The 25,566-nt window shown below is 38.3% G+C and overlaps 3 protein-coding genes and 1 long non-coding RNA gene across 4 annotated transcripts; 2 read left to right on the plus strand and 2 right to left on the minus strand.

Moving 5' to 3' along the window:
- Positions 1 to 4,247: 4,247 nt before the first annotated feature.
- LOC116731662 (uncharacterized) lies at positions 4,248 to 5,966 on the minus strand. The gene is made up of 7 exons (XM_032581475.1): positions 5,443 to 5,966; positions 5,297 to 5,356; positions 5,178 to 5,213; positions 5,020 to 5,080; positions 4,827 to 4,933; positions 4,461 to 4,733; positions 4,248 to 4,364 (listed from the first exon to the last, which is right to left on the minus strand). The coding sequence occupies exons 1-7, from the start codon at positions 5,518 to 5,520 to the stop codon at positions 4,248 to 4,250; spliced, it is 732 nt and encodes a 243-aa protein (XP_032437366.1). The 5' UTR covers positions 5,521 to 5,966.
- A 5,039-nt stretch (positions 5,967 to 11,005) lies between these two features.
- Positions 11,006 to 12,182, plus strand: LOC116730961 (gastrula zinc finger protein XlCGF8.2DB-like; the record flags this gene model as incomplete). Its single annotated transcript, XM_032580535.1, has 1 exon — positions 11,006 to 12,182. A coding segment is annotated over one exon (1,041 nt), but the record flags the coding sequence as incomplete, so codon positions are not given.
- Positions 12,183 to 14,949: 2,767 nt separating this feature from the next.
- LOC116731077 (uncharacterized) lies at positions 14,950 to 15,783 on the minus strand. The gene is made up of 2 exons (XR_004341535.1): positions 15,109 to 15,783; positions 14,950 to 15,035 (listed from the first exon to the last, which is right to left on the minus strand). It is a non-coding gene; the product is annotated as an uncharacterized LOC116731077 (long non-coding RNA).
- A 5,716-nt stretch (positions 15,784 to 21,499) lies between these two features.
- Positions 21,500 to 22,282, plus strand: LOC116731663 (gastrula zinc finger protein XlCGF8.2DB-like; the record flags this gene model as incomplete). The annotated part of the gene is made up of 1 exon (XM_032581476.1): positions 21,500 to 22,282. A coding segment is annotated over exon 1 (783 nt), but the record flags the coding sequence as incomplete, so codon positions are not given.
- Positions 22,283 to 25,566: the final 3,284 nt, after the last annotated feature.

The following is a 25,566-nucleotide window of genomic DNA, read 5'->3' on the forward strand; positions in this document are numbered from 1 at the left end:
AGAAATCACTATAAACATAAAAATTCCTACAACAGTCAGGTCCATGAATGCAACCCTCAGTAAACCAACGTTATAGTGCAACGTTTGTCTCCTGACTGATGATTAGGGCTGAAACAATTAATCAGATTAATCGTTTATTGAAATAATCAACTAACTAATTTAATGATCGATTGTTAATATATGGATAGTTAAGTTAAAATGCTAGAAAAAAAAACCCATTTTACATTTAAGATGAAAACCTTCTTTGTCTGTAAACATGTTTTAGTTTCTCCCAGTTCATATTTAATAAAGGAATGTTACATTATGGCATTTTAGGCAATAAATTGTTTATTTTTGTATTTAAAAAAGGAATTGATTTATTTGTTTGCATCTTTTAATGTGTTCCTAGTGTTGTATAAAAAAGGCTTAAGTGTTTAAATTAATAATCTGTAGAATGTGTTGTTTTATCTGATTGTCAGAATAATAGGTAAATTAATCGATAACTAAAATAATTGTTAGTTGCGGCCCTGGTAGTGACTTTAGCTTGCAGAATTAATGAAACACTTCTTTATCAACACTTAACCGTAAAACTTACAACAATAAAACATTTGGACTGAAAATATTTGTTTTACTATCTCATCCAAATGCAAATGTTAACCTTTGCAGGAAAAACACTGTCTGTAATATTAACACCGCAAAGGTAATATCTGTATGTTCCAATTGTTCTGAGTTTATTTTTTACATAATAATGTAATGTTCCTCTCTCAACATGTTTGCCGTGTCATACAGGTCAGATTAAACTGGAAACGTGATTTCTTGTAGGTTTCTGTTGATGATTGCTTTTGAAAGAGGCAAACAATCTTTCAACATCGTACTGCAAACTCAGGACAGGGAATGAAATCAAAGTGAAAATCTGATGCAACATATTGAGCTGGATTTGGTAATAACTGGAAATAATCTGGCTGTAGTTCACGAACAAGAAGCTTGTAAAATAATAAACCCAAAAAGTTAAATCCATGGTTCTTTTGAGCTGCTGCTTTTATGCAAACGAAGAATAAAATACAGCAACAGTTACATTTTTGTCTCCAGGTCATCTCAGTACCTTCAGTGACTCACCACCTTGTGTCATTGTGAGACATGATTTATGAGCAATATTTCTCTTCAGTGACACTTCAGTAACATCAGATCTGAGAGCACAAACTGATTCATTTATTTTTTTATAACTCTGGAGAAGCGATGAAACAGTTTCTCATTCAGCGATCCAGATGAAAAGCTGTGCATCCGACCTTTGTTTTAGCAAACTGAAAAATGCTATTGGCATCATTATTGAGCATTTTCTCCTTTAGATTGAGCTTTTCTGTCAATATTTTATAAAATCACATTCACAGGAACGGCTAAATGACTCCAAAAGCACATTACAAACCTCATTTAGGTCACATAAGAACCCAGAATATGTAAAACACTTCAGGACTCAATTAAGGTCAGAGTTCATGATTAGAAAATAATATTATCCCCAAGTCTACAGGAAAATATTTTGTAGATTTACAAAATGATGCCATAAAACTCTGGAATCTTTGCATCTGTTACATCTGATGTAAAACATAATTTCAGGAAAGACCATCACAACAGTCAAATATGAAGATGGTAGACTAGTAATCTTGCTAGGTAACCAAAGAGTAAGGGAGTTGCTAGGTAACCAGAGAGTGAGTCAGTTGATTCCACCAACTTTGCTTAGTTAGCCGTGAAAGGTTGAGCGGCTAAAGCCTTTCCTTTCTGCCTGCATCTCCCAGAATGCAGTGCAGTTCTGGATATATTGAATATTCTATCAAGCGTATCATTTATTGATATTGATAATGTGTATATCGTGATATGATTGATTTATTGTCTAGAAATTAAATTTCGTTGTCCTTGTGACAATGACAATAAAGATTTATCTTATCTTATCTCTAGACTGTACCTTAAATGGGCTGTTTATGCTGAAACTCGTTAACATGGCTGAATTAAAACAATTCTGCATAACAATGTTAGCTGTAGACGCACGTTTTTACTTTTTTTTTTTTATATTAAAATGAGTTTGATATAAAACATTTAAGTTTGACCAAGAAAAAGCAAAAACAGTGGGAATATTGAAAGGCCTAAAACATTTTTCAGTACAGTACTGGTATATTTTCCATAGCAACAAAGTCATTAGATCATGAGACGGATTGCTGTAAATGTTTTGCGTTTAGTTTTCATGTCACTTTAACTGGCGTTCCTCACAATGTTTACAAGGTTTCTAGGCGATTGCTGATGTATAAAAGCCAGTTGATGTCCGTCCGGCTTGGTGGGAGGAGTTGTAGCCCATGGCTGGTTGCGATATTTGCTCTAAATGGTGAAAACATGCAGCAGAAATGAATGTTCAGCTACAAGCAGTTTCTGGAGGTTCATGGTTTCAGGTCAGGATGCCACAAAGAGTAATATAGGACACCTTCTGTCAAATTTTAATCGGAGTTTGATTGATGAGTGATTAATGACCCGTGACTAATTGATTTTAATTTCCGGTCACATGATGCCCCTCCCCCCATCCGGTCACATGATTCCCCTCCCCCCATCCGGTCACATGATGCCCCTCCCCCCATCCGGTCACATGACCCCCCATCCGGTCTCATGACCTCAGCATGCTTAACACGTGTTACACTATATTCCCGCTAATTTCAATTCAACCAATAGAAACAGAGACAGGCTCCGAGTTTTATGAGTAATACAATTAAAGTATAAAAGAACAATAAGTCTTAAATAATCAAGAATAATATACGATATAATATATTTAAATAGAATGTTGTAATTAACTCCGGTTTTGCTCACCAACCCGTCCGTGTTTGTGCGTGTGTCCGGGCAGAATACTGGACGCACATGTCCCTCAGGATGTCTCAATGCCATACATTGTTTAAGGTGAACTCCTTCTGGCCTCTATGAGTTTGAATTAGCCAATAGAAGCAGAGACAGGGGGGTTCGGCCTTTAGTGTTTCTGCTATAAGTAATGCTGGAAAAATCAAGCACTCTACTTGTAAGAGTTGTTCAAGAACTTTACAATGAATGGAACTAAACGAGTTCATCCTGCTGCTGAGAAAAATGGACCTACCTCCTCTGCATCAGCTGATACGGATTCGAAGTTACCTAGCCCGGAGACATTCGCTAAGATGATGAAGTCAACACCGTTAACGAGCAAATACTTGCTTGCTGAACAAGAAGAAGAACCTGCTATCGTATATGAGATCCCAATAGCAGTGAAACCGGATTTGGGCCCAGTGCTGGATAAACCTGCAAGCCCACCTTCATCGCCTGATGCATCTGCCTCAGAAACTGTGGATAAAAGAGAAATAGCGACAGGCGGAACGTCTCTTCTATGCGAGACCCCAATATCTATCTATGACAACTCCAGGCTTAGAGCGGATGCCCCAAAGAAATCGACATTTTATCTGTGTCGTGTGCAGAGCCCGGTACTTGGATCCCTCAAGGCAGACTGGTCTTTAAAACCTCATGGTCTATGGGGGTCATGGGGTTATGTTTTCCGTTATGAGATCGGAGAGCTTTACCTGTACCAGCTGGATAAGGATGAGGAGCTTTCACCGATATCAAATACATGCAGCCTCACCTATAACGACTGGGCAGTGCTAAGGCTCGCAATTCCTCGCGCCAATGAAGATATGGAATTGGCCTTAGAGCTAAATACAAGAGAAGATGAGGCTGACCCTCGATCTGCAAAGAAAACCAGAAGACAGTGTTTCCCGACCGATACTGAAATTGGAAAGGGACAAATTCTTTTCAGCGCAGTGTGGAAAACGAAAACTACTGAATCTGGGCGCTGGTCCTTAAGGGCGAGCAGACGGAGGGGCGAGAGCCCGAATTCCCCACACCTGTTTGTGTTGGATGCTTTCAATGTGGACTGTGGTGTATTCAGAACCATGCTGGCTCTCCCATTTGAGGCCTGGTCTGAGAAAATGACAGAAGTCGAGGATCGGATTTCAGAACTGTTCCGACAATCTCGCTGCTGGCTCGATATTTTAGCAGTGAAGAAAACTCTGACATTTCCTGTCCTGCCATCCTCTTCTGGCCCGACCCTCTTCTGAGGACCCGCCCCTCTGTCCTATATAATGAGAGCGCTGCGGGGACTTCTGACACCAGACCTTTAGAATGGAAGAAGTAAGGAGCTATGGACTATGGGGATCAAACTGGGGTGAGCCCAGTTATTCTACAGAGAGCCTCTTCACTCCTCCGTCTCCTGGAAGCTACAACATGGGTCCATACTTACTTCTCTGACCAGCCACACGTTGAAACTCCTGCCGCAGCAGCTGTTGCACACTGACCTCCACGCAAAGGCGCGGTGGAAAGTCCACAACGACCACCTTTAAATTTCAAACCAAATAAAGGAACAAAATTAATATACGCCACGTTTTCTGATATATTTGATCATGGATAAATGCAGTGGATGTTATACTTACATTAGCAGAGAGGTTGCAGACGGTACTCAACAAAGCGTCAAACGCCGCTCCGGCCTCCACGAAAGTCCTGCTGGCGGTTAAGTTGTTACTTGGGGCCAGAAGACAGATCACCTCGGGGGGCCGAGGCAGAACTGCATCCAGCACCTCAAGCCGCAACTCTTCCGCAGAGGCACCGGGGGATGCAAGCACCCCTAAGGAGAAGTCGCCCTTTGGCATGGTAGAATACCCATCCACAATAGCACGCAGATGGGAATCACCAACCAAAAGAGCAAACTGAAAAATAAAAACAAACATTAAAGTTCGCTTATAGAATTTTTTCATGCAAACCAATATTTATATACGAGTTAAAAAAAAATAAAAAAATACCTTCTTCTCCAGAGCCCCGGCAGTAGGCAGAACCAACTTGCAGCTCCGTCTGGTCACCCGGGAGGCTGGCCACGTCTCCACCCGATGGCGACGCCCCGTCCCACGGCCTGTTTAGAAACGTTTAGTTATGAAGATTAGGCTTTTATGCAGGTGAAAATGTAAGAACAAAACAACAAAGATTTTATCTACATACGTAACCCAGGAGAGGTTGGTGGCACACGGGGCTCCTCCTGACGCACCACGGGAGGCGACATCTGCAAAAGAGTTATTTAAAAAATTTATAGATTAACTACAAACATAACTTGTTTTGGTTATTCTAAATAAATGATCCTGAACTTTTTATGAACATACTTGGTCGTGCAGTTCACCCTCCAGCAGTCGGGACATCTAAAGAGATAAGTAAAATTAGTAAAGAAAATAATTGTTATCATCCAACAGTAAGTTACTAAAATTTAAAATGACAGACATACCTTCTTTGGCGGAGACCGAGTTGGGTTCCAAGCGCTGGGTGCGAGCGGTGGTGTCCCAGGCTGTAAACACAGAAACTATTATAATCATGCCTAAAGTCTAACTACAGTTAGACAAAAACAATTACTTCAATGTGTAATTGTTATACCTTTGCGTCGACCGGCACACTCTCCAGCTTCCTCCATCTCACCTTGGCAGCCTCGGAGCGTCGTCCTCTACGTGGCATCCTGTAACAGCAGAATAAAAAAAGAAGACACCTGGGGGGGCGGAAAGCTGGTTATTCAAACAATATTATATGTGTTTGTGAATGCTTTTAACTCAATGTTACTATGTGCTTTTCTTAATATCTAGATAAAATATATCTCTATAGGATTAAGAGGTATCAGTATAAGTGAATTAATAAGATGGTGTGATGATGCAGAGGTGAGATTCGTAGCAGGCAGCAGTGGAAAACTTCCAAATCACAAAGTCTCGCAGAAGAGAGAAGCTGTAAATACAAGCAAAATAAATTTCAATTAAAAAAGAACCGTAAAAATATATATATATGTTAAAAATAGGTGAATATTTCTTTTCTTAAATACAAGAATAAAGTTAAAACTGTTGTAAGGTTTCTAAACAAGGACAATATATTTTTCACAACTGGTGCAAACATAAGTACGCTTTACAACTTGGTTAAAAATATACTTTAAAAAAACAGAGATGTTATATGTGAAGATACGAACAAAATTACGAGACTTAAAAACACTGCAGCACTTAATTAGCTTCCTGTGGGTCTAAAACATTTATCTTCTTTCCAGCAAATTGCTAGCTCCCATGATGCTTTGTGTGATTTATAGGCGTTACTTCCGCGCACATGTGTTTACATGTTAACAACTTGCTAACTGGCTTTCTTCAGAGTGTTACACTAGAAAATATGTGGGAGCTATAACAGCTTAAACGTGGCAATATGTGGCAATACTGTTTTACCACACAACACAGTTATTGGGGGAGGGATGGCAACTTGAAGAAATGGCGGCAAATAACCTGAGCTAGCATAGTTAGCTACTTTACTGACTCAGTTTCTGCGGCTGCGTGTTTTCTTCAGGTGGCTTTTTGTCCATACAATCACACTAGTACACATAAAGCATTTGTGTTCTCTTTTCAAGTTCAGATTTCTTTAGCCGAAATCTCTTTGCTTCCTTGTCTTTCGTTAGGCGATGAAATACGTTCATGTTTGGTTCGGTTCAGTTCTACTCTAGTGGGGAGACTGTACCGCAGCTGCTGCGCTACAGATATTTCTCCGCTGATTTTCAGTAAAACTCTACAACGGAGAACCTGGAGGTTCTGGTTCGGATGAACAAAATAAACCCAGATATTTTATGTTTTATTATTTGAAATTATTGATAGGCCAAACATAATGAAAAAAACTCAGATCATGAAGTTATTTTATGTAATTCAAACAAAAATTATAATTTACATCATACCAAGCTAATATTATGTAGTTCTGCTGTTTTTCACTGTCGGCACAAGACGGCAGCTGAGAGTATCTGTATGCGAAGCAACTGATTCAGTGAAGTAGCTTAATATGCTAGTTCCGGTTATTTGTGGCAATTTCTGCAAGTCACAATAGCTCTAGGTTGAGGTAAAACAAAATTGCCTTATTTCAGCTGATCAGATTGATGTTAACAGAGATTTTATAGCCTAACAGGTTTCACGAAAGCCAGTTAGCAAAGTGCTAACATGTGAACAAATTGTGGTTCTGGTTTTTGTTGTGGAAAAAATATTCCATCAAGCAAGCAGCTACGCTATCAGAGCCACAACAAAATATCCCACAGCAGTCAAACTTTTAAAATCGATCACATTTCTTAAAGAACACATTACATTTAACAACTGTAAGCAGTTCTAATAATATAGTAATTAAATTAAATAGTATATTTTATGGACAGAACACAAACACTTCTTACCTTTACCAAGCAGAGTCGGAAGCAGAAAGCTCTTCTTCTTCTTTTTGTTTTTAATGGGGGTTGGCAAGCAACTTAATGGTGTGCATTACCGCCACCTACTGGTATGGAGTGTGGATCAGGGCGCAACTTAAGAAAAAAAAAAAACACTAAATCCTTTCTATCAGTTTAGTTTTCTTAAGAAATTTTATGAAATAACATAAATATTCAGAGGAAGAGGAATATCCCAAAATATCTGGAATTTTTAACTGTAACTTATTCTTTAGAAGCCTATATTCTAATTTCCTTCTCTCCTCGGAGTACTTTGGACATAATAAAACATGTTCTACTGTCTCTTCTTGAAGCAGAAAGCTCCTTCTTGTTTGTGATTTTTAGCGGCGGGTGACATCTAACGTTAATATGTATTATCGCCATCTACTGTGCTGGAGTGTCTGTTTGAGCCAGCTGGGGGAGACAATTCTACAACAATAGTAATAGGTTCCTGCCATTGCTTTGCATGGCAGGCCCCAATGAGCAAGCCGGTGCTGATCGGCTCTCAATAAGCCACAGGATGGGCGGAACCAGCGGTAACTCCGAACAAAGCAGCAGCGATCATTGTGGATATACGGAAACTATAGGAAAGGTTCTGATCTGGTGGAGGGAAGAAACTGTGAAACATGTTGCGGGATGTAGGAGATACGAATCAGAAGACAATATTAACTTTGGATTTGTGGAAAACTGGAATACTAATATTGTATTTGTTTTATTTAGATAAAGTGGAAGAAAAGATTTTACGTTTTTCAAAGAGAACTGGCACTGTATGAGAAATCTTTAGATGTGATGATCGTAAGATCCACAAGGTGGCGGTAATGCAATGACATGAATGAACGACAGTCATAAAATCCCAAAGAAGAAGAAGAAGACAAAGAAAATGGCGCATGGTCTGTTTGGTTGAATGTTCGACTGTTTCTCTAAACGAGTTTATCAACGAGCCGTTAACTGCTGCTGAAGAAACATTCACAGAGTTTAAAGAAATCATCGTCAAGTCGGAGGAAGAGATGGATGATCATCGCAGACTGCTGGATTTCTCCCGGAGGCCCCAGATAATCTTACACCGAATAGGTAGGAACCAGCAGCGTTTGGATGCAGGTTAAGGTCTAAATGTCTGCACCTTTCTGTATGAGGATCATTTTAGTAAATGTTCTTTTCCCGTATAAATGATTTTTAACCGGTAAATGAACGCAGACATCAGAATTACGCTGTGAAAATGGCTCATATACACGAAGCTGAAGTTGGTTTCCGATTCGGGAAATGGCTAAAGGGTTATTCCACCTAATTTTTCACTAGCTTCCGCATCTTATTCGATTCTAGTTTAAAAACTACAACACCTGGACTCTTCAGACCTGAGCTGGATTATTCTGCTCTAACAGCAGAATATTCAGAACCATGTTAGGGATTTGTGAAACCTTTTTCTAATTAGTTAAACTTCAATAAAGGTTGATTTCACCACTTTTTGGATCTCTTTCCCTAACATTGATTTAGATTATTCCACACAAGGTGGCAAAGACTCTTATTTATATGAAATTCTTTCACTCTGTCTAAAGTAAAATAGCTCCTGTTTTTGTTTTGAAGGTTTCATAAAGACCATGTGAGGAAGAAGTGGGGAATGTCTTTAAGGAGAGACGGATTCACTGCACTGATGAATCTCAGCTGCTGAATCTCTCTTAAGCTCCTCCTCAGCTGGAAAACATGAATAAAATCTATATAGATATTATGTATATACGCACGTCCATATAAATATGTGTAGCTTAATGCATATTATTCAGCATTAATAATTATTTAAGCATCTTTATTTCTCTCTGATTGTATTATTTTGTGTTTGTATATTTATATAAATATGTATTGATATTACTAAATAACATATTTCAAAAATTATGACTGGTTGTGTGCTTTGTAAAATAATCATAATACAGAAATATCAACACATTCTATTCTGACTCTATTCTGTTTTCCCCACTAAGAATAGTTAAATATGTTCAACCTTATATCAGTCATTCAAAAATACTTTAAAAATCATTTCCTTGTAAATGTTGCTAACCTTTTAATAAGGTTTACAGAAAAATTGGTGAATATCTGTTTAGTATTTAGCGAGTTATGATTGATAAATGCGCTGATACGTCATTGAGTCTGTTAAACATAAAGCTGAGTGGAACGGTCGACCGCTCCAAGATGGCCGCCTTAAATCTCTTCAGTAACAATAGGCAAGAGCGGTCCATGAGGCGTTTATTTATAGTCTATGGGGAAAAAGGGCACAATGACTATGGGCAAAGGTGCATTCATAGGCCCAATATGAGTGGGAATTTACAGTTTCTTTATTTTTACGCCGTTTTCAACTAATACACCAAACAGTTACATAAATAAAAGAAGTTCAATGTCCAAACAACTTGAAAATTGCTTTTATAGTTTATTTTTTTCCAGTTTGACAAGCAAATGACAAAGATCAAATTTTTCATTAGTGATGTGTTGAGTAATGAAGCGGTTAAGACATAGAACTCACCTAAACCTGAGCACAGTTAAAGTTTTTATTTTTAAATAATAAATCGTTGTCCCTGGTGACATAGCGAGTAACAAGCCAATCACAACCCTCTTTTCTATTTGTTTCTAGTTTCTTTTGGATCCAGCCATTGTTTCATACAACCAGATTAATCAGAATTTATGTATCAGAATCACAAACATTTTAAACTTGTTTATTCATTGTAAAGCTTCATGTTGTTTTCACGTTGCCTATTTTACATATATTGTCCAGTTGATGTCACAGTAGAGCAAATGAAGCACCGCGGTGCATCGGCTCATGAGTCGAATGATTGGATGGAGTTCCTCAGGGCTTCATGAAGCTGCATCTCACCATCACTACTTTTCATTGTTTCCTCTCCTGGTCTGGTCAAAACCCACAGACCCAACCCAGTGCTTGCTGGTCCTATACCAGTCCCTATACTTACAGAAAATGGACCCACAGTTCTTAATGTCTAACTTAGAAAAGTTAATAACAAAGGAACAAAAACTAAACAGCTATTAACCTACAAATAAACTCATGTTTATAAATAAACCATAAAGATATAAAGTGAACTAAAGTAAAATTTCAATATAATTCAAAGTAATAAAAATAAATAGTATCTTGAAATAATACAATTTGCAGGTAAATATTAACAATAATCCCTACTACAATTAATTTTGTAATAAAATATTTTTTTTCATATCCGTTAATTTGAGAATTCCCCAAATGTCAGCTGGATATATCGACTGATCTGTCTCTGTCTACGCTCTTGAATTATCAATTGTTTTTTTTTATTCATTTCTGTCTTGAAAGATGAACAATTACTCGTATTTATTTCAGAAAAGGTACCAATTACTCTTTCTCTGTTTTCTTCTCCAGATTCCCTGAAGTGTAACGTTTATAACCAGGAGAGGAGATCCACTCTGGACCAGGAGGAGTTAGAACCTGTGCAGGTGAAACAAGAACAGGAAGAGCCTGAAAATCATCAGATAAAAGTGGAAGAGAAAGAAGTTTACTGCAGTCAGGGTGAAGAACAGATTGAATTAAAACAGGAGACTGATACCTGCATGGTGGTTCCTGTTGATGAGCAAACAGACCACACTGAATCAGAACCAAACAGGAACCAAGTCATCTTCCAGGAAGCTGCTGAAGCTGAGAACCAAAATCAGGAAAGAAGAAAACCTTTCTCATGTGACATCTGTAAAAAGCGTTTGACTTTCAAATCTGTTTTTGATATTCACATGAGAACTCATACGGGTCAAAAGCCGTTTTCATGTGTGAACTGTGGAAAAAGTTTTCGTCAAAAACAGCATTTAACTAAGCACATGATGATTCACACTGGTGAAAAGCCGTTTTCATGTGTGACCTGTGGAAAAAGTTTTTGTCAAAAACGGCTTTTAACTCAGCACATGACTATTCACACTGGTGAAAAGCCGTTTTCATGTGTGAACTGTGGAAAAAGTTTTACTCAAAAACATGTTTTAACTCAGCACATGATGATTCACACTGGTGAAAAGCCGTTTTCATGTGTGAACTGTGGAAAAAGTTTTAGTCAAAAACAGCATTTAACTCGGCATATGATGATTCACACTGGTGAAAAGCCGTTTTCATGTGTGAACTGTGGAAAAAGTTTTTGTCAAAAACGGCTTTTAACTCAGCACATGACGATTCACACTGGTGAAAAGCCGTTTTCATGTGTGAACTGTGGAAAAAGTTTTTGTCAAAAACAGCTTTTAACTCAGCACATGACGATTCACACTGGTGAAAAGCCGTTTTCATGTGTGACCTGTGGAAAAAGTTTTTGTCAAAAACAGCTTTTAACTAAGCATATGATGATTCACACTGGTGAAAAGCCGTTTTCATGTGTGAACTGTGGAAAAAGTTTTGGTTATAAACTGGCTTTAACTAAGCACATGATGATTCACACTGGTGAAAAGCCGTTTTCATGTGTGAACTGTGGACAGAGATTTAGTCGAAAACAGGATTTTACTCAGCACATGATGATTCATACTGGTGAAAAGCCGTTTTCATGTGTGACCTGTGGAAAAAGTTTTATTCGAAAACAGGATTTAATTCAGCACATGAGGATTCACACTGGTGAAAAGCCGTTTTCATGTGGAAATTGTGGAAAAAGTTTTTGTCAAAAACAAAGTTTAATTCGGCACATGAGGATTCACACTGGTGAAAAGCCATTTTCATGTGTGACCTGTTTAAAAAGTTTTAGTCATAAACATAGTTTAACTAAGCACATGACGCGTCACACAGTTGAAAAGCTGTAGAATTATGTTCCATAAATGTCCTATGTTGTATTTGTTAAATGTGATCATTTTGATCTTCACATTTGGATACTTAGAGATGTTCAACCATGACACATTTTCCTTCATTGATGTTTTATTTTTCTGGTATATTCTGTATCAAAAAACAATAATGATGAACTGTATGTTATTGTATTAACATACTGTTTATGTCAAACTGTATGTTGTGTGTGTACAACGTGAAGAGCAGAGGGCTCAGCACACAGCCCTGAGGAGTGCCAGTACTGATGCTGATGGATGAAGAGGCTTGGGGGCCCACTGACTATTTCATGCATTAACAGAGGTTGACCGGACATGGACTCCCTTCCAGAACATTCTCACATGATTGGACTTGAGGGATTGATTTGTATTATTCTGTACAATAGAGAGAGTTAGTGGGGTTTATTTTTGTAGTTTTTTAAATCAACAATAGAATGTATATAATGGTTGAGTGTTTTAAAAAAAAATCTACAAAACAGTATTTGTGTTAATTTTGTGTTTAATGTAAAATGAGATTGAATCTGATTTCATTTCTTTCAAATTATGTTAACCAGTTTTACTCTACCTAATTAAAATCTATTCAAATAAAAAAAAATCATTTGTACTTTAAAGAAATGCAAAATTCACCGCAAACTAATTTTCATGCATTGATTGCACAAAGTACATGTAATTATTTTTAATATTTTGCTTTTTTCTCTTGTTTTAGCTGTAATATTTTAATCTGTTCTGCTGCAGCATTTAGATTACTGTATTTTAATGTTGAAACTATTTTTATGTTTATATGTATTTTAGAAAGAAATAAACGTGTAACATTTCATTTAACATTAAAAGTTTTGAGTTTTCCTTTAGTGTATGTTGTGCCTGATCCTTGAACCCAGTAGATGGTGGTACTACAGCTATACTGGTTGTAGCCACTGTGGTTCCTGTAACTGATGGGTTGCCGGTTCAAACTTCCCACATCCATCTCAGTTGTTGAATCCTTGAGCAAGGCACCAAACCTGCCTTGCCTGCTGTTAGTCAGAAGTCCGATGGCGCCCATTGTGTAGCAGCTTCTGTCAGTCTGCCCTAGGGCAGCTGGGCTACAATGTAGCTTACCACCATCAACATGTAAAGCACTTTGGCATCCTCTGCACTAGATAAATCGCTATACATACATTTACCATTGACTAAACACTTGCATTTTGTCTTTTTGTTGTGTTTTGTATTAAACTTGTCCTGTCTGACAGTGTGACACTCAGCATTGTCGAGTACCAAGGTTAAGCCCTAAAGACTTGCATAAGTGGACCATTATGGTTTCCCCCTGATATAATTACATGAAACTTTATTAGAAACTGCTTTGGGTTTATTTTATTAAATTGTAATGAGACGGAGAAGAAAGCGGGAGAGAAAAGAAAGGTGAGAAAAAAGTTTTATAGGGGCCCCCTCCTCTCACCCAACTTGATATAAAGGTGATCACAGAGAGGAGGGAGCCAGAGACCAAACCTGACAGACAGACCAGGCACACAGAGACAAGATCACATGTTCCCATTCTCATGTGTACACCCAGACATTCAAACCCATGTAGACAATGTCAAAATAAACAAAACAAAAATGGACGCCATACACCCACTTGCATTTCTCATACACAGAGATCCAACAGCCAACCAGAACCAGGACCACCAGCTTAGGAATCATTCAAACCAAACCCCTATCCCAATTCACAAACACAGCCTGCCAACCAAAGGATCCACCTAGTCCCAATGAAGAAGATCCAGCAGACATACAGGGCACTGCGTTAAATTATAGAACCCCAACCCAAGAAATGGACCGACCAGCCAGCTCAGCGCAATATCCAGAACAAGAATACCACCCACAGCCCTGAATCCCAGCCCAGCACCAGGCTGTGGCCATAGATAGGCTAGCAAAGCAATAAATCACAGCCCATACCAACACCAAGACAGACAGACAGCAAACGATACCAGACCCAAAAAAAGGGGCCAATCAAAATGCAAACACCAGCCAACACAAGCACTTTCCCCACTTCATACACAAATAAGCCAAAAACACAAGCCTCTCAACTTGCCGACTACACCACCAGTAGGAAAGATGCTACAGAAAAGCCAACGCACCAACAGTGAAAAAGGAAGCAGCCCCTCACAGGTCCATAAACATCCCAGCCGCCAAGTGATAAGTAAAAAAGCCAATCCTAACCTGGTACAAGACGATGGTTGTTGTGAAGTCCTACATAATGAGAGCTCAGCGACCCCAACCCTGACAGACCCACACAGAGACAGGCTCACACAGAGACTGCTGGATCATCCAGACACAGGACCACCACCACCCCACTGTGATCCACCTCACAACTGAGGACAAGACGTGGCATAAAGAGCCCAAAACCATGTTGAAAATTTACAGTGCAAACATGCAGTGCATGAACCGGCCCCAAATCCAGACTACATACTGATCAGAACCCAAGTCTCAGGGTTCAGCCAGGATCCAGGGAAAATACGCCCCCAGAATCCCAAGACTACCCCAGGAACAATACGGCCACCATGCCAGTAACCCATCTCAAGCTGTAAGGAGCCCCAAACTCACCACATGCTGCCGCCAGAAGTCATTCACAGAGTCACTAATGTCCCTCCCCAGATGAGGGCCACAGACCCCAGATGCCCAAAACCTAGACCCGTACCAGCAACAATGTCCCACAGGACAGCCAGGTTCTCCAGAGTCGAGCAATTATGTGTATAAATCCAGATTTTCTTCTTTTAGACAAATTAAAAGAAAGCCATAAAAAATGTAATGTTGATATAAAGTTACATTTGTTAAAATCTCAGGGTTAAAGCATAATTTCTGTCATGAGGGGATTGATCCGCTTGACCCACATACAGAACAAACATGAAGCCGGTGAATCAGTTCAATACAGTTTATTTTGTCCAGAGAATTGAATGAAATGTGAATCTTGTCCCGGAGTCCACTGTATAGGATCGACTGCATCCTGGAGGAGGGAAAGGTGAATGGTGAGTCTGCGTTCTTGAATTGAGACTGAAGGAGAGGATTTAATTACTTACTTGATGAAATGCAGTTAAGCTGCCAGGGAGGAAGAAGCGGTGGGGGCTGCTGGAGTCGAGGCTGCTTGTTGGTGGCGTGTGGAGTCTCAGAGTTTGGTGTAGATCGCTGGTGGAGGTGGTGTTGGAGGGCGGACAGGTAATCGAGCAAACGGTGACCAGAGGAGCGAGCCTTCGCCGGTTCCCACACAGCAGACCGACCTGAACCGGATCTGGCATTCTGCTGACACATCTGGCAAACCTCTGGCATGGCAAATTGGATGTCAGCCAGACTCAGGAAAGATCTGGCAGTGATGGCACGGTTCACATGAGGCATGCCTCACCTGGGCCAGATCTGTCCAAGCCAAATACGGGTTAGTTACTGAAGTAGTCATGTCACCATGTGACAATTTATTTTGTCATAAGTCATTTTAGGAAATCAGTTCTTAAACAAAGTTATAAAATTATAATATTTATAATTGATAGAAAAGTTATAATCAACCTCTGTTTATTAGCTCTAATTGAACATTTTCATTAATGGTTGTGCATTCTCAAACATATATACAATAAAATCTTTGATAGGTTTCTCTTTGAAACAAGATGATATTGCAACTTATGCTGTTATTTGTTTCAAATTATATTAACCAGTCTAACTCTACCTATGTAAAAACTTTATGAAGAAATTTTTAAAAAAGTTTTACTCTATAGAAAATGAAATATTCACTATAAATTGATTTTCATGCATTAATTTTTCTTGATTGTAGAAAATATGGTTGAATATTTTCTTCAATAATTTGTTGTGTCTTTTGTTTTAGTTATATTTGTCTCTGTTCTGCTGCAGCTGTTTTCTATTATAGATCACCATGTTTCTAATGCTGGAACTAATTTAACCTCCACACATAGTTATATTATTAGTGTCTTAGAAAGTAAGTAGAACATTTGCCAAACGCACCACCTTCAATCCTGAGAGCTAAAAAATAAATAATTACAAACTATTATTAAAATACCGGTAGAAAATTCAAGTAGAAAAACCCGTTAAAAGTCTTTTACACTCGACCACCAGCACCGCACAATTCAGTGAACAAGCCGGTGCTGATCGGCTCTCAATAAGCCACTGGATGGGCGGAACCAGCGGTAACTCCGAACAAAGCAGCAGCGATCATTGTGGATATACGGAAACTATAGGAAAGGTTCTGATCTGGTGGAGTGAAGAAACTGTGAAACATGTTGCGGGATGTAGGAGATACGAATCAGAAGACAATATTAACTTTGGATTTGTGGAAAACTGGAATACTAATATTGTATTTGTTTTATTTAGATAAAGGGGAAGAAAAGATTTTACGTCTTTCAAAGAGAACTGGCACTGTATGAGAAATCTTTAGATGTGATGATCGTAAGATCCACAAGGTGGCGGTAATGCAATGACATGAATGAACGACAGTCATAAAATCCCAAAGAAGAAGAAGAAGAAGACAAAGAAAATGGCGCATGGTCTGTTTGGTTGAATGTTCGACTGTTTCTCTAAACGAGTTTATCAACGAGCCGTTAACTGCTGCTGAAGAAACATTCACAGAGTTTAAAGAAATCATCGTCAAGTCGGAGGAAGAGATGGATGATCATCGCAGACTGCTGGATTTCTCCCGGAGGCCCCAGATAATCTTACACCGAATAGGTAGGAACCACCAGCGTTTGGATGCAGGTTAAGGTCTAAATGTCTGCACCTTTCTGTATGAGGATCATTTTAGTAAATGTTCTTTTCCCGTATAAATGTTTTGTTAACCGGTAAATGAACGCAGGAATCACAATTACGCTGTGAAAATGGCTCATATATACGAAGCTGAAGTTTCCGATTCCAGCTTCCGATTCGGGAAATGGCTGAAGGGTTTTCACTTCCTTCCGCATCTTTAACACTAGAACGGCCGAAGTTAGTCCACGTAGACAACACTCCTATTCAGTCTGGAGTTGTCCAAATGGCCTAAGTACCCTTAAGTACCCTGTTAATGGCCTCAACGCATCTCACAGTTGCACAATTGTTCCTTAGACTTTGACTTCGACTTAGACTGACTTTGTTGTCATTTTCAATGCACAGGGTGTATACAGAACGAAATTTCGTTGCATACGGCTCAGGACAATGTTTGAGGTTCCAATGTTGTGAGTAAAATAAAATACAGTATAAAATATGAATATAAATCTAAATATAAAATATAAAGTGCAGGACTGACAGTAAAATAGAAGTCCACCCGTCTCTCCTGCACCCCAATGCATGCCTGATAAAGCACATGTGCATTCAGTGCTGCCATGTCAATCATGTTTGCCAGGTTTGCTGACCAGCTGTCACATAGTGATGGAACCTTGGTCACCCCCCGCAAGATTATGACTGAAATAAATGCCATTAGTTCTTGTGAACTAAATAGGTGAAGTAGTCACCTATTTATCCTCCACAGCACAAAAGGCTGCATGCAAATTTGCATGTGCAAAGTCTCCCAGATTTCTTTTGCTTACACTTTTTGCATGATTTTTTTGAGGTGGATCAACACAATTAATTTGGTTAGTTTATTTCTAAACTGTCATTTTATACCCTCTTAGCTTTATTTCAAAGAGAAACATTACTCATTTCTTTTAGAAAAACCTTTGCATACTTTTTGAAACAGATTGTATGTTTTGCAAACTCTATGTACATTTGGCAAAATGACCTGGATAATGCAGCACAACATCATGGATCAACTGCAAAAAGTCACATCTCTCCAAAAACACTTCATGTATGCTTCAAAACTAAACTGACTAGTTGTAGGTATTATTAAGGAAGAATAATTTAACTTTAACTTTGGACAAAAAGTTTGGCCTCTCCTTCCTTAGAGTCCCGGAATCTCTGGCAGGCGGGCTGCGGCTGGAGAAAGTGAAACCACGACACTGCGCGTTGACGTCACAGATCACGGAGTTTAATTCATAACAAAGCAATCAATAACAAAGCTGCAGAGATACAGAGATATATTCATTACCTGTAACAGGAGAAATAGAAAATGAAACACAAAGAAACAAAAGGGGCAGAGACGCGTCTCTGGAGAAAGCTTATTATGCCAAAAAGCAAAACAGTGGTAGCATTCTGAATTTTTAACGTTTTACATGAAGTTTTATACTGAGTGGGCGTTTCTTCAATTTAATATATTCTACTAAGGCGTTCCACTATTTAACCAATTAGAACCTCCCGTAGGGACTACAGGAAACTTGAGAAGTCTCCCAATTTACAACGAAGTTCCAAAGGCGTCTGGTTTCTATCGAGAGACAAAGGCGGACCAGTTAATCTTGGACGATACCAGGTACGAATGTCCCCGGCGCCGAGAGTCTTAAGATAAGATTTCGCAGACACCCATAAATCTGACGTCTCTTCCATTATCTCTCCTAACGTTCTCGAAGAGACTTGCATCTGGTAATTTTCAAAAAATGTTATCTTTGCAAACCCCAGTTTTGCTTTTGCACACTCAGCCTCCCAAAAGATTAAGTTCTGCCAAAATAATACATAAAATATACAGGACAAAATAGAGTATAATTCCTGAGCCATTTTCTAATAGTAAAGAAAACATTTTCATACAAACAATTTCCATTTGGTTCTAATATCGTCACAGATAATACAGTTTTTCAAATACATTCATCCTTTAATAGTTTTTAATATGAGATAATACAATCTTCAGTGAACATGGTATTAATACTTAGAAGTTAAATGTTACGGGGTTTCAATCTTCTATTTTGCATTAGTTTTACACCATCGCAGATGCTGGCCTCCAGCAGTTCTCCCCAACTGCCTGCAAGAATGTTAATTTATGTTTCTGTGTTCTGGCCGGGCTGCAAGCGGCCCCATTTAATGATCTGCATTCTAACCCCTGTGTGTCCGGTTCAAAACAAGAGTATCAAACCTACCCTTTTACACATGCATAAAATTAACTGCATTAAGCACCAAAATCAATAATTTTCCTCGACAGTATCATAGATACCCACCCCCAACATGGACTATTCACATCCCTACCTTCTGGCCTGACGGTCAACGACCACATGTGCAATAGAACAATAGATGAATAGAAGAATGGATGAATGGAGGCTAATTTGAGCCATCAGAGTCGTCAGGTTTTCAAGACTGGGTCTTAAAAACCTGGCAGGTCTTGAAAACCTAGCAGTCCTAGTAGGAGAGACGGATTCACTGCACTGATGAATCTCAGCTGCTGAATCTCTCTTAAGCTCCTCCTCGGCTGGAAAACATGAATAAAACCTATATAGATATTATGTATATACGCATGTCCATATAAATATGTGTAGTTTTATGCATATTATTCAGCATTAATAATTATTTAAGCATCTTTATTTCTCTGATTTTATTATTTTGTGTTTGTATATTTATATAAATATGTATTGATATTACTAAATAACATATTTCAAAAATTATGACTGGTTGTGTGCTTTGTAAAATAATCATAATACAGAAATATCAACACATTCTATTCTGACTCTATTCTGTTTTCCCCACTAAGAATAGTTAAATATGCTCAACCTTATATCAGTCATTCAAAATATTTTAAAAATCATTTCCTTGTAAATGTTGCTAACCTTTTAATAAGGTCTACAGAAAAATTGGTGAATATCTGTTTAGTATTTAGTGAGTTATGATTGATAAATGCGCTGATACGTCATTGAGTCTGTTAAACATAAAGCTGAGTGGAACGGTCGACCGCTCCAAGATGGCCGCCTTAAATCTCTTCAGTAACAATAGGCAAGAGCGGTCCATGAGGCGTTTATTTATAGTTTATGGGGAAAAGGGGCACAATAACTATGGGCAAAGGTGCATTAATGGCCCCAATATGAGTGGGAATTTACAGTTTCTTTATTTTTACGCCGTTTTCAACTAATACACCAAACAGTTACATAAATAAAAGAAGTTCAATGTCCAAACAACTTGAAAATTGCTTTTATAGTTTATTTTTTCCAGTTTGACAAGCAAATAACAAAGATCAAACTTTACATTAGTGATGTGTTGAGTAATGAAGCGGGTAAGACAGAGAACTCACCTAAACCTGAGCAGTTAAAGTTTTTATTTTTTAGTAATAAATCGTTGTCCCTGGTGACATAGCGAGTAACAAGCCAATCACAACCCTCTTTTCTATTTGTTTCTAGTTTTCTTTTGGATCCAGCCATTGTTTCATACAACCAGATTAATCAGAATTTATGTATCAGAATCACGAACATTTTAAACTTGTTTATTCATTGTAAAGCTTCATGTTGTTTTCACGTTGCCTATTTTACATATATTGTCCAGTTGATGTCACAGTAGAGCAAATGAAGCACCGCGGTACTTCGGCTCATGAGTCGAATGATTGGATGGAGTTCCTCAGGGCTTCATGAAGCTGCATCTCACCATCACTACTTTTCATTGTTTCCTCTCCTGGTCTGGTCAAAACCCACAGACCCAACCCAGTGCATGCTGGTCCTATACCAGTCCCTATACTTACAGAAAATGGACCCACAGTTCTTAATGTCTAACTTAGAAAAGTTAATAACAAAGGAACAAAAACTAAACAGCTATTAACCTACAAATAAACTCATGTTTATAAATAAACCATAAAGATATAAAGTGAACTAAAGTAAAATTTCAATATAATTCAAAGTAATAAAAATAAATAGTATCTTGAAATAATACAATTTGCAGGTAAATATTAACAATAATCCCTACTACAATTAATTTTGTAATAAAATATTTTTTTCATATCCGTTAATTTGAGAATTCCCCAAATGTCAGCTGGATATATCGACTGATCTGTATCTCTGTCTACGCTCTTGAATTATCAATTGTTTTTTTTTATTCATTTCTGTCTTGAAAGATGAACAATTACTCGTATTTATTTCAGAAAAGGTAGCAATTACTCTTTCTCTGTTTTCTTCTCCAGATTCCCTGAAGTGTAACGTTTATAACCAGGAGAGGAGATCCACTCTGGACCAGGAGAAGTTAGAACCTCTGCAGGTGAAACAAGAACAGGAAGAGCCTGAAGATCATCAGATAAAAGAAGAGCAGGAGGATCTAAAACACCAGCAGATAAAAGTGGAAGAGAAAGAAGTTTACTGCAGTCAGGATGAAGAACAGATTGAATTAAAACAGGAGACTGATACCTGCATGGTGGTTCCTGTTGATGAGCAAACAGACCACACTGAATCAGAACCAAACAGGAACCAAGACATCTTCCAGGAAGCTGCTGAAGCTGAGAACCAAAATCAGGAAAGAAGAAAACCTTTCTCATGTAACATCTGTAAAAAGCGTTTGGCTTCAAAATCTGTTTTTGATGCTCATATGAGAACTCATACGGGTCAAAAGCCGTTTTCATGTGTGAACTGTGGAAAAAGTTTTGGTTATAAACCGACTTTAACTAAGCATATGATGATTCACACTGGTGAAAAGCCGTTTTCATGTGTGAACTGTGGAAAAAGTTTTGGTTATAAACTGGCTTTAACTAACCATATGATGATTCACACTGGTGAAAAGCCGTTTTCATGTGTGAATTGTGGAAAGAGTTTTAGTCAAAAACGTGTTTTAACTCAGCACATGATGATTCACACAGGTGAAAAGCCGTTTTCATGTGTGAACTGTGGAAAAAGTTTTAGTCGAAAACAGCATTTAACTGGACACATGAGAACTCATACAGGTGAAAAGCCATTTTCATGTGTGACCTGTGGGAAAGGATTTAGGCATAAATCGGTTTTAACTCAGCACATGATGATTCACACTGGTGAAAAGCCGTTTTCATGTGTGAACTGTGGAAAAAGTTTTTGTCAAAAACAGCATTTAACTCATCACATGATGATTCATACTGGTGAAAAGCCTTTTTCATGTGTGAACTGTGGAAAAGGTTTTACTCATAAACATGTTTTAACTCATCACATGATGATTCATACTGGTGAAAAGCCGTTTTCATGTGTGAACTGTGGAAAAAGTTTTACTCAAAAACACATTTTAACTAAGCATATGATGAGTCACACTGGTGAAAAGCCGTTTTCATGTGTGACCTGTGGAAAAAGTTTTATTCGAAAACAGCATTTAACTCAGCACATGATGATTCACACTGGTGAAAAGCCGTTTTCATGTGTGACCTGTGGAAAAAGTTTTTGTCAAAAACCAGGTTTAACTCAGCACATGATGATTCACACTGGTGAAAAGCCGTTTTCATGTGGAAATTGTGGAAAAAGTTTTTGTCAAAAACAAAGTTTAATTCAGCACATGAGGATTCACACTGGTGAAAAGCCGTTTTCATGTGTGACCTGTTTAAAAAGTTTTAGTCATAAAAAAAGTTTAACTGAGCACATGACGCGTCACACAGTTGAAAAGCTGTAGAAGTATGTTCCATAAATGTCCTATGTTGTATTTGTTAAATGTGATCATTTTGATCTTCACATTTGGATACTTAGAGATTTTCAAACATGACACATTTTCCTTCATTGATGTTTTATTTTTCTGGTATATTCTGCATCAAAAAACAATAATGATGAACTGTATGTTATTGTATTAACATACTGTTTATGTCAAACTGTATGTTGTGTGTGTACAACGTGAAGAGCAGAGGGCTCAGCACACAGCCCTGAGGAGTGCCAGTACTGATGCTGATGGATGAAGAGGCTTGGGGGCCCACTGACTATTTCATGCATTAACAGAGTTTGACCGGACATGGACTCCCTTCCAGAACATTCTCACATGATTGGACTTGAGGGATTGATTTGTATTATTCTGTACCATAGAGAGTGAGTGGGGTTTATTTTTGTAGTTTTTTAAATCAACAATAGAATGTACATAATGGTTGAGTGTTTTAAAAAAAAATTCTACAAAACAGTATTTGTGTTAATTTTGTGTTTAATGTAAAATGAGATTGAATCTGATTTCATTTCTTTCAAATTATGTTAACCAGTTTTACTCTACCCAATTAAAATCTATTGAAATAAAAAAAAATCATTTGTACTTTAAAGAAATGCAAAATTCACCGCAAACTAATTGTCATGCATTGATTGCACAAAGTACATGTAATTATTTTTAACATTTTGCTTTTTTCTCTTGTTTTAGCTGTAATATTTTAATCTGTTCTGCTGCAGCATTTAGATTACTGTATTTTAATGTTGAAACTATTTTTATGTTTATATATATTTTAGAAAGAAATAAACGTGTAACATTTCATTTAACATTAAAGTTTTGAGTTTTTCTTTAGTGTATGTTGTGCCTGATCCTTGAACCCAGTAGATGGTGGTACTACAGCTATACTGGTTGTAGCCACTGTGGTTCCTGTAACTGATGGGTTTCTGGTTCAAACTTCCCACATCCATCTCAGTTGTTGAGTCCTTGAGCAAGGCACCAAACCTGCCTTGCCTGCTGTTAGTCAGAAGTCCGATGGCGCCCATTGAGTAGCAGCTTCTGTCAGTCTGCCCTAGGGCAGCTGGGCTACAATGTAGCTTACCACCATCAACATGTAAAGCACTTTGGCATCCTCTGCACTAGATAAATCGCTATACATACATTTACCATTGACTATACACTTGCATTTTGTCTTTTTGTTGTGTTTTGTATTAAACTTGTCCTGTGACAGTGTGACACTCAGCATTGTCGAGTACCAAGGTTAAGCCCTAAAGACTTGCATAAGTGGACCATTATGGCTTCCCCCTGATATAATTACATGAAACTTTATTAGAAACTGCTTTGGGTGTATTTTATTAAATTGTAATGAGATGGAGAAGAAAGCGGGAGAGAAAAGAAAGGTGAGGTAAAAGTTTTATAGGGGCCCCCCTCCTCTCACCCAACTTGATATAAAGGTGATCACAGAGAGGAGGGAGCCAGAGACCAAACCTGACAGACAGACCAGGCACACAGAGACAAGATCACATGTTCCTATTCTCATGTGTACACCCAGACATTCAAACCCATGTAGATAATGTCAAACTAAACAAAACAAAAATGGACGCCATACACCCAGTTGCATTTCTCATACACAGAGATCCAACCAGAACCAGGACCACCAGCTTAGGAATCATTCAAACCAAATCCCTATCCCAATTCCCAAACACAGCCTGCCAACCAAAGGATCCACCTAGTCCCAATGAAGAAGATCCAGCAGACATACAGCGCACCGGGTTGACTGAAAGAACCCCAACCCAAGAAATGGACCGACCAGCCAGCTCAGCGCAATATCCAGAACAAGAATACCACCCACAGCCCTGAATCCCAGCCCAGCACCAGGCTGTGGCCACAGATAGCCTAGCAAAGCAATAAATCACAGCCCATACCAACACCAAGACAGACAGACAGCAAACGATACCAGACCCAAAAAAAGGGGCCAATCAAAATGCAAACACCAGCCAACACAAGCACTTTCACCACTTCATACACAAATAAGCCAAAAACACAAGCCTCTCAACTTGCCGACTACACCACCAGTAGGAAGGATGCTACAGAAAAGCCAACGCACCAACTGTGAAAAAGGAAGCAGCCCCTCACAGGTCCATAAACATCCCAGCCGCCAAGTGATAAGTAAAAAAGCCAATCCTAACCTGGTACAACCTGGTTTTCATGCATTGATTTTTCTTGATTATAGAAAATATGGTTGAATATTTTCTTCAATAATTTGTTGTGTCTGTTGTCTTAGTTGTATTTTTCTCTGTTCTGCTGCAGCTGTTTTCTATTATAGATCACCATGTTTCTAATGCTGGAACTAATTTAACCTCCACACATAGATATATTATTAGTGTCTTAGAAAGTAAGTAGAACATTTGCCTTTCCTGTGAAAATGTCGTGTTAGTGCTGAATGTAACTGCTGAAAATTGTAGAAACATTTGAGTTCAACTGCAGAACACTTGCTGAAATTAAATGAGTAGAAGCAGCAGGAAAAAGTTAAACAGTGCAAACCTGTCAGCTAAACTGAATAATTTAAAATCAGTACCAACAACCCTGCTTATAACTTTAAATATTGCATAGAAATGCTTGCAAACATAAAATATAAGGTCATATATTGAATAATTTCAGTATTAAAGAGAGTAATAGCATTTAACCCATCTAGTGCAGTAGAAAGAGTGTATAAGCTAACATTAGCTAAATAAATATTAGTGAGGCAATCGATGGTAAAAATACACAATTATTTAGTTTGTTGCCAACAACGCCACCTGGCAAAGAATCAAAGAACCGAGCAAAGAATCACCAAACACCGTGACGTCACAAACACTCGTTGGATTTCCCTCCATCGATTTATGTTGATCACGGGACAGCCACAGCAACAGGGGGCGCCACCATCTGGGCCAAACGCACCACCTTCAATCCTGAGAGCTAACAAAGAAATAAATACAAACTATTATTAAAATACCAGTAGAAAATTCAAGTAGAAAAACCCGTTAAAAGTCCTTCACACTCGACCACCAGCACCGCACATTTAACCCTCCTGTTAAGTTCCAGGTCAAATTGACCAGTTTTAAAGTTTA

This window comes from Xiphophorus hellerii, chromosome 13 (assembly GCF_003331165.1).
Source record: "Xiphophorus hellerii strain 12219 chromosome 13, Xiphophorus_hellerii-4.1, whole genome shotgun sequence".
NCBI lineage: Eukaryota > Metazoa > Chordata > Actinopteri > Cyprinodontiformes > Poeciliidae > Xiphophorus > Xiphophorus hellerii.

Coding starts and splice junctions, on each gene's coding strand:
- LOC116731662 (XM_032581475.1), bottom strand. CDS start 5,520: ATGCCACGTAGAGGACGACGCTCCGAGGCTGCCAAGGTGAGATGGAGG. Junction 5,081..5,177: donor AGGGTGAACTGCACGACCAA/GTATGTTCATAA, acceptor ACTCTTTTGCAG/ATGTCGCCTCCCGTGGTGCG. Junction 4,934..5,019: donor ACCAACCTCTCCTGGGTTAC/GTATGTAGATAA, acceptor GTTTCTAAACAG/GCCGTGGGACGGGGCGTCGC.